A 12037-nucleotide genomic window follows, 5' to 3' on the forward strand; every position below is an offset into this window, starting at 1 on the left:
CGAGACGAATTTATTAAACCTAATTAATCACTCATTAGCACATGTTTAATATAGCTTTACTGTAGCACCAAGCACCACGTTGTCAAATCATGAGCTCATTAGGCTTAAAAAATTCGTCTCGTAAATTAATCACAATCTATGCAATTAGTTATTTTTAGTCTATATTTAATAATCCATACACGTATCAAATATCCGTTGGGATAGAAATTAAACAAGGCCTACGTCAGCCACTCCGTGGAACACCCTTCCCTCCTGTGTGCTAAACCGAGCACCTCAAACCCTGCCTAGTGCCTAGGGCAAGCTATTTGTATCCGGATCTGATCCAGTTACAATCATATGCTTTATATACTAACTTCGTTTTTTTAAAAAAATATATCAGGTGTACATATATGTCCTAAACTGGATCTGCCCCTCGGATGCGACATAACAGAAAAATTCAACAAAAATACAATCAGAAATACATGTCTAGATAGTAGTAGTCTAGATAAAAAAAATATCCAGCACAATGAAATAAAATCAGTCAGGGTACGTTCATCAGCTAGCTCAGCATGTCAATGATCCATCTCAAGTTCTCAACAGAAGTCAACAGAAGAGCTGCCTTGGCCACACTAATTTCTTGTGTCATCACCCTAAGAGCTCACCATGTTGAACTGGAACCTAGAAAGCTGTTGCGGGATGGTGGAGATGACAGGCCCATATCGCTGCATTAATGTATAGGAAACAAGTTTCAGAAACAAATTTTAACAAATTCTTGAAACTTAAAAAGCACAACACAATAACAGAATTAACACCACTGGTGATGGCCAAACAAAAGAAGGAAAACCATGTACAACAATTATGGCTGGAAAGGCTCACAAGAACAGATTTGGTCTGAATATCAATAAACTGCATATTTCAATTATCATACTAGCAATACTACTTTCCTATATAAATGGTCAAGTAACAAGTAAACTTCTGTTGCTGGAACTAGAGTGATGTATATTAACGAACTGACAACGCAAAGAGATAGTCCCTCCGGCCCAGTTTATAGGTCACATTCAGCTTTATACCAAGTCAAAATTCTCTAGCTTTGACCAAACCTTTAGAAAAAATATATAATGTATACAAGTTGAAATAAATGTACTATCAAGACATCTCATGGAGAATTTAGTGAAAGTGTGAAACTAATTATGTTGTACTCCCTCCGTTCCAAATTATAAGTCACTTTGACTTTTTTGGTTTATCCATTTTACTATGTATTTAGACATATTATTATATCTAGATGCATAGTAAAATGGATGTACCAAAAAAGTCAAAGCGACTTATAATTTGGAACGGAGGGAGTACATGTTTGTGGATTTTTCTACAAAGTTAGAGAAGTTTGATTTAGGACAAAGCTAAAGTAACCTATATTGAGTTTAAAAAAAAACTATATTTAGAAAACAAACAAAGGTTAATCAGAACAAAATATGTAAAACAAGAATGCCTTGTGGAATCTCTACTTTAAAAAAATAAATTTACTGCCCTTCCCCAGAACTGAGAACTTAATGGATGAGTAAGGGTTCCCAAAGTTTCTGTCGGACATCATCGACAACAGGACTATGAATGTTACATTACCTGAACATTGTCGTAGAGTTCAAACAGTGGAACAGCAAGCAGCTTCAAATTCCTTGGAACGGCAAAATACTCTCTTTCGGATAGGTGAACAATGAAAAGTTTCTTGCACTCCTGTTCAACAAATTGGTCATTCCAATTATGATCCTAACAGCATAGGTAAGAAATGCTCCCAAAGCAACAATGTACCTTGGGCTTGGTGATATGTGGAGGGCAGTAAGGATACATCACAGTCTCAAAGTTTGGCCTCCACCACACGGCAACACACTCTCCAACCTGGAAGTGACAAGCATGTTACACCTTTTTTTAACTGCGGGAAGATATTTAAGCTGCCCTATCTCAACCTTTTGAAGGCATCATATGATATTTTTAACAACATGTAAAACAGGAACACAGTGCCCAGATATTTACTGTGGCCAGTCAGGCATAAACCTAAGTATTTGAGCATGTACGTGGTGACATACTGAGTCCTTGACTTACATCTTATGATGAAAGTTAACCATATTTACCTACATACTTGATACTTCTACACAAAATTTTCTATGTGAAGAAATAGAGATGGAAAAAGATAGCATCACACTAAGCAAGGAGGGTATGCCAGTTTGTATGTCAAATCTTGATGCCTGTGATACTGATAACGTGCAAATCACCAACCGTGCCAATGTTTCCACTGATGCATACCACAATATAGAACATCGAAAGCTATAGGTTTGGTATTATATGCTCTAAATATTAAAGGGCAACAGGGAGGAAGACAAATTGCGAGTTGAGGACGATTTGAGGAAAGCAGAAAGTCTGGATATCCGATGCATTTTCTCCTTCTCTAGATTAACATTAAATCACCCTAAATGAATCAGATATGTTGGGATGAAAAGGTTTATGATCTTCTAGGCAACCATGTAGATAATTACCATTCAGCATGATATAAACTAGAAAACGGTCAGATACTACTAAATTATGGCAAATTCCAACATGCCATGACTAACAGATAACAAACCATCTCATATCTCTTTCTTCAATGCATTACCTGCCAGTTAGGTGGAAAGGAAGGGGAGTTCACAGCCAATTTGCTGCACAACTTTCTTTTCAAACCCTCGATTTCTGCAAGTAACAGTCCCGTCACATGAGTCAGTAAACATATACATAACTATATAGAATTAGCATTAGAATGGATCAGACAGAAGTTGGGCACAGATACTCACCATTTTCTCCAGGCTTCAACCGTCCACCAGGAAGTTTGCAGAATGTATTTCCGATTTGCAAGAGGAGTATGTGAGGGTGGTTGTGTTCTTGCACCTATAAGATAGTGCCAAGCGAAGATTTTAGGTTTTCTTTTTTTTTTTTCAAGTTAAAAAGTTCGTTCATAGGTTGAGTGGTTGGCTATCATAAATTACTTAAGTTCACAGACAATTTGGCATTTTCATGCAAAAGGGGTCTTTTAAGGAAATACTGATGGGATGAAAAAGATACGTACCAATAGGATTGCTTCAACACTTGTACGCATTCCTTCTTTCATGTAGCTGTCATACACAGAAGTGAGTAACAATTAACTTATGTTGCATTGGATGGAACAAGCTTACAAGAAGATAACTACCAAGAGAGCCTGACTTTTAGAGATCGGAATGTTTTTACAAAAGACAAATAAATATAGAGCCCATTGTTTAGAACACAGGAGTATGGACATATCAGAAGAAATAGATTTCCACTTTAATTACCATACTGTTTGTTACAAACAACTGAATGAAAAAGACAATTTTTAAAAATTCACTTCCTTTCTGGTGTATTTGACCTGATGAAACTCTGCACCATTGCCTTGATACAGTTGTGTGGTAAAGCTATTTGTGGCGTGCTCAAATAATTAAAGGATTGCCTCATGATAATAGAATGGTTGACTACAAAGGTTTGTCCTACAATGACTAAAACATGAAAGGCTGGAACTATTCACCAAGTATAGCAATTTATGCCGGTACAGTTAACCTGCTGCAGACAACAAAATAGGCATCCAATAATGTCTACTTGAAAGTAACACCGCCTAAAGCAGGCAGAGGAATGTCCTAATTTCAAAACTAATGCATTCTAAATGTCTGCCTCTGCTGTTATCCAAAATGTAGTGTAAACCCTGCTACCCACCACCTAATATACTCTCCACTCAACTGAAAACTTCAACAAACAAGATAAAAGAACCAACAAAATTCAACCTTAATACAATGTTTTCATATATCGGCAATTTTTTCCCTTCAAGGGGCCATGTCGCACAAATGCACAATATGCGAGAATCCCCATCTAACAGGATATGTCCCATTCGAATAATTTACAGAAATGATCCTGGTACGTGCAACAACGTCGCTCCCAACAGTAGACTGAGAAACGTTGCCTACTACTCTCCAGTTCAAGCAACTCTCCGCGCCAACTTGCAAACTAACACAAGTAGTTCTGTGATCTGAGCGCTAGGGTTTAGGGTTTCCGGCGAGTGTAAGAAACCTAGCCACCTAGGGTTTGGGTCGGGACGGCGGAAGGGGTCCGAACCAAGCACGAGCGGAGCGCACTTACTTGACCTTCATACGGGCAAGGCGGTCTGCGACGGAGGTGTCCTTCTCCATCTTGGGCTCCTTGGTGCCGAACGTGTAGTTGGCGAGCGGGTACACGTTCACCACCGGCGACGAGGAGCTCACCATCTTCTCCCCACCTCCTTGGATCGAGCGAGATCTTCTCCCTCCTCCTCGGGCTCCGGCGGTCGCCGGTGGCGGCGGGGCAGAGGCTGCTGGGCGCTGCTCGAATCGACCGCCGGGCGGTTTGGGGAGGTGTTGCGAAGGGTCTCGATCACAACTGGACAGGGTTTCGTTTATAGAGGGATGGACAGGATGGTCCGAAACTCCGGCAGCTGTTAACGTGAGCCGTCCGATCCATCTCGAAGCCGTTCCAGTCAACTTGTTCGATTACTGAAGTGTCTCGTAGCAGCCTAGCGGACTGCAGGAACTATAAACGTTTACGTTTTTGTTTTTGTTTTCAAAATACGATTTAGTAAACGCTTACGAATTTCACTGTATTCGTTTATGAAAATTGATCAAAATAGAACATAAAAAATCGATTCCAAATCAGGTAGCGCTTGACGATTTGTTCGGCTGATAAGCCAGCTAAAGCTGATTTGTTCCGAAAGAAAAACACCGCGACATTGGTTGATAATCCAGACTGATAAGTTAAGCGAATAGGACGTCAATTAGATATATTCGTGTTGTTTATGACTGTGAACTATCCAAAGTCAGTCTCGGCACAGTACTAACGCAGCTGTGTAAAACGGAATTATGATGCTCACAAATCACAGTCCACTTGTTAAGAAATTAAAAAAATGCAATCTGCCACTCTTGCTGACTTATGTTTCCCAGTGAGTACAGCAGCAGCCCAATTGGCAATTTGCCATTGCAGGCTTTCAGGGGATTATTTATGTTCGATTATGAAAACTGATCAAGTACTACATAAAAGGTCGATTTCACAATTCGATTGGATATTCTCTCTCTCTCTCTCTCTCTCTCTCTAAAAAAAAGGAAATGCTTTCATTCATTATAATGACCGTTTATGAGCCAAAGACAGTCCCAGTACAGCTGTTACATATGGATGCTTCAAAAAGCTGTGATGCATATGAGAACAGGAGTACCATGTTAAACGGAATTTGATCCTCAAAGTCCACAAGTCATCATCATCAACACTATTTTACAAAGTGCAATCTGCTACTCTTGCTAACTTGTGTTTCCCTAGTACAAGCAGCAGCCCAATTTGCCACTGCAAAGCCTTTTCTTTTCTTCGCCACCGTGCTCGTGTCAGTGCAAGCCTTCAGGAATGAACTAAACCTCCTGTATTTTTTCGTAGTTCGGTTACAGAATCAAAACCTGACCGAAGAAAACCAAAAGAATCAGCTTATTCGACAGCCAAGTCAAGGTTATATCACATACAGCATCTGAGTTCATGTCAATGACACACACATCTCATCACCAGTTGACTCAACTACGGGAGTGCTTGGAACTTTCACAAGGTTCCCTCGCCTCGCCTCGCCTCGCCTCACCCGGATGGCACAGGCCCCGAGATTCTTGCCAGCCCCGGAGAGCCGATTTGGCTCTCTTGTGGAACATGCGTCCAGTTTCGATTTCTAGCTCGGTGAGGCGATACAGTACTCGGCAAGGAATCCAAACATGCCCATCTGCTATGGCGTCCTCGGTTGATCCGAGGCCAGCTTCAATCCTACACCCGCCAAGCAGTGCCCTCCAGACTTCAGAATCAGGTCGACAAGGCATGCCCTGCAGCACGGTCACCGCTTCGTCGACATGGCCGTTGCAGGAGAGCAGATCGATAAAGCAGGTGTAGTGCTGCAACGACGGGGGGATGCAATAGTCCTTCTGCATCATGTCAAACATCCTGCGGCCTTCGTCGACGAGAGACCCGCACCTGCACGCCAGCAGGACGCCCATGAAGGTGAAGTGGTTGGGCCGGAACCCTTGTTTCCTCATGACACCAAACAGCCTGAGTGCGTCATCGGCTCGTCTATGCATGGCGAGGGCTCGGGTCATAACATTCCACGAGAAGACATCCTTGCTGTCCATCTTCAGGAAGACGACGAATGCCCGGCCCACGTCGCCGCACACGGCGTACATCTCGACCAAGGCTGTCCCAACCTCAGCATGGACCTGGAGTGCCGGAGTCACTAGGTTGGCATGGATCCATCGGCCGAGCCTCAGCTTCCTCAAGTTCTCACAGGCTGAGAGAACCGAGACGACGGTGAAGCTGTCCGGGTTGAGACCTTCAAACAGCATCCGGGGAAACATCTGGAGCGCCTGCCAGAACCTTCCGTGCCTGGTGTAGCTCGAGAGGATGCAGTTCCAGGACACCAGGTTCCTCTCAGGCATCCGGTTGAACAGACCCCTCATGCCGGCGAAATCCCCCGCGTCAGACAGCGCCCTGATCATCGTCGTCCACGATATGACGTCCTTCACCGGCATCGCCGCGAACAGCTCCTTCGCCGCCACGACGTCCGCCGCCCTGACGTACGCGGTGAGCATCGCGTTCCACGACACGACATGCCTGGCCTCCATCGCGTCGAACACCTCCCGCGCACTCCTCACGTCTCCGGCCCTGACGTACACCGACACCATCCGGTTGGAGAGGCCGACGGACCTGTCGCGGAAGCCGTCGAACACCCGCCTCGCGTCGCCCAGCGACCCGTGGGCGACGTAGAACGCGAGCAGCGAGCTGCCGACGGTCGGCACTGCGGCGAGCCCCTCCTTCAGGACGCGGCAGTGCACCGCCTCGGCGGCACGCCACATCCGCAGCCTCGCGCACGCGTCCACGACGTACGGGTAGGTGAAGCTGTCCGGGGCGAGGGCCTGCTCCCCGCCACGGCGCGGCATTTCGGCGAACAGCTCCAGCGCGCGCTCGTGGGGCACGTGGTAGGCGCGACCCCGGAATCCGGATCATGGCGTTGTAGAGCGCGACCGCGCCGGGGCTAACATTCATTCTATGCAAATCTTTAATACTAAGCCTCCCTTCTTTTTACTCTTGCATATAATCTCCCATTTGACAAGATGGTATTTTTTCTTAGTCCCCCTCCTTGCTAAAAAAATGCTCTTCTAGTCTTATCAAGACTGTTAATGGTAGATTTAGGGAGGAGATAAACTGACATATGATAGATTGGAGAATTATTCAAACTTGCACTTATCAGGGTGGATCTCCCAGCAATAGACAAGGTTTCTCCTTTCCAAACATCTAACCTTTTATTACCTTTCTCAACTAAAGGAAGCCAATCAGCTACTTTCAATCTACTTGGGCTAACAGGTACACCCAGATACTTGATAGGAAATAACCCCACTTGGCAATTAAATATTTCTGCATACTTTTGCCCCCATTCTTCCTCATCATTTATAATAAAAATTTCACTCTTGTTGAATTGATTTTCAGTCCAGCTAACATCTCAAACAAATACAACAACAATTTCATGTAAGTTGCTCCCATCAAATCATGTTTAAGGAATATAATAGTATCGTCTGCATATTGTAGAATGGCCACACCGGTGGGAATAATGTGGCAAACCAAACCAATAACTAAACCATTCTCCTGAGCTTTATGAACCATTCTGGTTAAGCAGTCAACCACAAAATTAAACAAGATTGGCGATAAAGGGTCTCCTTGCCTGACCCCTTTGAAACTCTTGATATAAGAACCTATCTTATTATTAACTTTCACACTCACTGTCCCTCCAGAAACCACCTGTTTGATTCAACTACACCATTTTTCATGAAAACCTCTGTTTTCCAAGCAAGTAAACAACAGATTCCAGTTGACTTCGTCATATGCCTTTTCGAAGTATAATTTCAAAATAATTCCAACTTCCTTTCTTCTTTTAGTTTCATGTAAAATCTCATGCAAACACATGATACTTATAACAGAACCGTCCAATTTATAAGAGCATAAGTACAATAGCAATCGCCGAAGCGATCAAACTGTCATACTTGAGCCCATATAAACCCGGTAGTCTGGTGAAATCACGAGAAATCTTAAACAAACCAACATACAAACCAAGATCATACATAATTCAACACAACTAGTCACATGTTACATCACAGTTCACAAATAGTTTAAAATTTTCACACATACATCGGAGTTCACATAGTTATTACAAACCAAGTTTAAATAGCGGAAGCAAAGTAGTTTAACATCAACATCATACTTAGTTCAAATACATGCCAGTGCTACGGTTATTTCCAGCAAAATCAAAACAGAGGGGATAACTCAGGAGTACCATGCCCCATGGTTTAGTCCTCATCCACGACAGGATGAAGACAGTTCTTACAGTACCCATGGTACATCATGTCATCTGCAACAAGAGGGAATAAATCCTGAGTACGGGAATATACTCAGCTAGACTTACCCGTCATAAACCAGAAATAATATGACACCAAGGAGTATGCAAGGCTTTATCAGTGGAGTTAGCTTGACAATATTTTGCATAAAAGCTTAAGTAACATAACTTGAAGATTTAATATCTTTAGCATCAATTTGGATACATGTTCAATTAAGCATCTCTAGATTAGCACCTGTACTAGAGCAATCACTTGATTAAGCTAACAAGCATTAGTAACCATATCCGGTATAAGAATAATTTGAGCATCAACATAACCATCAAGTTTCCATTAAGTTACTCTACGTTGCCGCTGCTCAGTCAAGTTGTCACTATCCGAGAGAGACGGCGATTCAAATAGATTCCTATCTAGCTGGGGGATTATTCCTACCACAAACCCATACTTCTCCCATCGGGGTCGCATTGGGTCACCTTTGGTACAATTCAGGAACCAACTTTGCGGGTCCGATCAGCGTCGCACCCTCAGAGATTCTACCAATCTGCCAGAAAGATCGGGACTCGAACCCGCCCTTGGATTCACGCCATTGGCTCTCCGTACATCCTTACTGCCTTCAGTATGCGCACTTTCACTTACCGGGGCCCGACCTGAATTGAGCTACTCGGTTTCACGGTCGGAATGACTTATCCGGCCAACTAAGTGTTAGGCGTGCGTTCAACATGATATAAGGACGTACAACGAATCAGTCCTTAACCAACATAGACAGGGATAACTAGGCACCAAGACCTCCATGTCTTGCGCTTCTCTATCACAATCCCGTCTGGTCTCCTTTTTTTATTCATCAACACATGGTTATTTCCACGATAGCAATTATAGCCAACCGTGATCAGTTATCTACCTATATGTTTCAGGTGACAGGAAATCACCTGACTTCTACCGGACTAAGCACGACTAAGCATATATTCGATCCTGTACCTACAAAAGATTCAAGATATATTTGCCTGGACAAGGGGACTATATGTAGCAAGTATTTCCAACCAACTCCTATAACCTAATGCATTAAACATAAATGACGCAAGTGATATTTGTAAAAATATAGGAGGCTTATAATGGTCCGGAGCTTGCATTTCAAGAACGAGGAAGGTTGGTGGTCAGGACACTTAGGGAGATCTTCTACATTGACTCCTCCTTCTGCCTAAACTTCCTGCTCCTCCTCCTGATGCTTGGGTTCAAACTCGAGAAGCGTCACTCCTTCCGAGGAACCTATTGCATGCATATGCACAAATGAGTATCATGAATGCATAAGATATAAGATGATAAATTGCATATTCCTGATCATGGTTATCCGTAAGGTGTATGATAAGTTTAACATTCATTGGTAAGGTAGATGTATAACTTTCTTTTAATTGATCTTTACTGAGTAGGTGCATATCTCTTCTATAATACATGAAACATACACTCACCCAATTTTAGTAACCTAATGTAAAGTTGTTCATCATCAGTAAGAGGCCTAGAACCTGCAACTAACAACTAATCTCAATTAGCCTAAGCATCTACACAAGCATCACATAAGATAAATAACTATAATTGACTTAGTCATTTTCTGCTGTAAACAACAGCTACTTATTTTGGCTATATCCAGAGTTCCACTCAACCAAATACTATGATCTCAGACTTTCTAGAAAGCTTATAAAATTTCCTACAACTTTCATTTAATCACCAAAAGTTGATTCAACCATTATCCTAGTCAAAATAGGTAAACTTTCCAGGTCTATCTAGAAATTTTCAGAGAATAAGTATTTCTGAAGACCAACTTCTAACAGCTATAACTCTCAAACCATTTATCATATTGCCATGAAAAAATTGACATGAGCAAGATAAGTAAGTTATATACAACTTTTTTGACAATATCCACAGCAAACATCGTTTTACCCATGCAATTTACTTCACAACCGAACTGTCCAAATAGTCACTAAAATTAAATTATAGAACAATTAATATTTTACTGCATACAAAGCAATCAATTTTGGGCACAACCAATGGTACCAACAATTCATAGACATCATATACACTCTAGAAAACATGATGGTCAAGCCCAAGTAAATTATTTAAATGCATTTATTAATTTAATTGAACACTAAGGTGAAATAAGGAAAATATATCAACATTACAACATAAATTCTAATAAAATTACAGTAGCCTACTTATGTTCCCAGAAGTCTACTGTATAAATTTCATGCTATTTGAATAAATATAGCCATCTCTACAAAAATAATAAGTTGCATAGGCTCATTTTAGCAAAAATCGTTTAGCCTAGTGAAAAGTGTCAAACAACAGATTTTATATTTTTCTTACATGTATCCTAGTACCATAACACTGTGTAAAAATTTGCATGATCATTAGTTATCAATTTTTACCTCATTTATTTTCACTAGAAACTAGCAATTATTTAAGATTAAATAGGAAGACCATATTCCAAGCATGCTTACTGTAGGTTTAGTATTTTTATTAGCTAGAGCATGTCAACAAAATATTAGCAAAATTAGAATAACAATTTTGTCGCTTTCCTAGCTTAAGTTATGCATTTTACAAGATTGAAAACATTTAAAAAGCATTTATGTAGCTCTATTTTATTCTCCTAGAAAAATACCAGAAACAGTGCATTTCATATTTTTTATAAAATACTACACTTTATGGACACTCTTAACTCTAGATATGAATTTTTGAAGTTGGTATTTCAAATATGTGAAAAATAAGAAAACTCAAACGAAACACACAGACTGATAGATAGGGCCCACGGTCAACAGGACCCACCCGTCAGCGAGACCAGGACAGGGGACGGCGCTTACCAGCGAGAACTCACCGACGACGAGGTCTTCAGCGGTAGCGTCTTCACTGTTGCACTCCCCGTGATCCCCCGCACCTAGTGGTACCCCTTGTTGGATCGGCGGTGCACTGGAGCACCCTCACCAGTGGCGATGGCGGACGACGGAGGCAGCGCGGTAGTACGCCGGTGTTCTCTGGCCGCGGTGTGCTTAGTCGAGGCGCATCATGGCTTCACGATAACCTAACGAAGTTAGCAAGGGTGGGTTAGGGTTCCGACGAGGCGGAGGTGAGCTCTGACCGCATGCATGTCCGCGCGGCGGTGCACGGAGCATGGCAGTGCTCCCATCGTTCTGGCTAGATGGTGGCGAGAGACGGGTCTCTATCATGCCACCTGCTAGGTCTATGGTTACTCAACCTAAGGCGCGCGAGAGAGGATATAGGCGATTGGCCAGCTCGGCAACGACGAGCTCGAGTGCCACGGCGGCCATGGAGGCCGCGCGTAGAGCGGCGACGTGTTCCGGTGCAATGAGGCGGTAATGTCTAAATGGACAATGGGTTTAGATGCTAGGACCTACGGCTACGGTGAAGACTAGACGAGGGAGAGAGAGAGAGAGAGAGCGGAGGTGCTTCTGTGTAAGCTGGCCGCGGTGAGCTGAGAGCGCGATGGCGCTCCATTGATGGCGTGGTGGCGGCGAGGCGAAATGGGGCCTTACCAAGGCTCGAGCGGCTACAAAGGCGGTTCGAGGTGGTAGAGGAGGTGGTGGCATAGATGTGGG

General features: G+C 42.7%; 1 protein-coding gene and 1 pseudogene across 1 annotated transcript; both read right to left on the reverse strand.

Annotated features, from left to right (window-relative positions):
- Window positions 1-318: 318 nt before the first annotated feature.
- On the reverse strand, window positions 319-4299 carry LOC136494141 (pre-mRNA cleavage factor Im 25 kDa subunit 2). Its single transcript, XM_066490296.1, has 7 exons — window positions 4144-4299; window positions 3068-3113; window positions 2796-2889; window positions 2621-2694; window positions 1783-1869; window positions 1597-1707; window positions 319-701 (listed from the first exon to the last, which is right to left on the reverse strand). Exons 1-7 carry the CDS (start codon window positions 4266-4268, stop codon window positions 630-632), a joined length of 609 nt encoding a protein of 202 aa, XP_066346393.1. The 5' UTR covers window positions 4269-4299; the 3' UTR covers window positions 319-629.
- Window positions 4300-5551: 1252 nt separating this feature from the next.
- LOC136490583 (pentatricopeptide repeat-containing protein At3g29230-like) lies at window positions 5552-7269 on the reverse strand (annotated as a pseudogene).
- Window positions 7270-12037: the final 4768 nt, after the last annotated feature.

Source organism: Miscanthus floridulus, chromosome 11, assembly GCF_019320115.1.
Source record: "Miscanthus floridulus cultivar M001 chromosome 11, ASM1932011v1, whole genome shotgun sequence".
NCBI lineage: Eukaryota > Viridiplantae > Streptophyta > Magnoliopsida > Poales > Poaceae > Miscanthus > Miscanthus floridulus.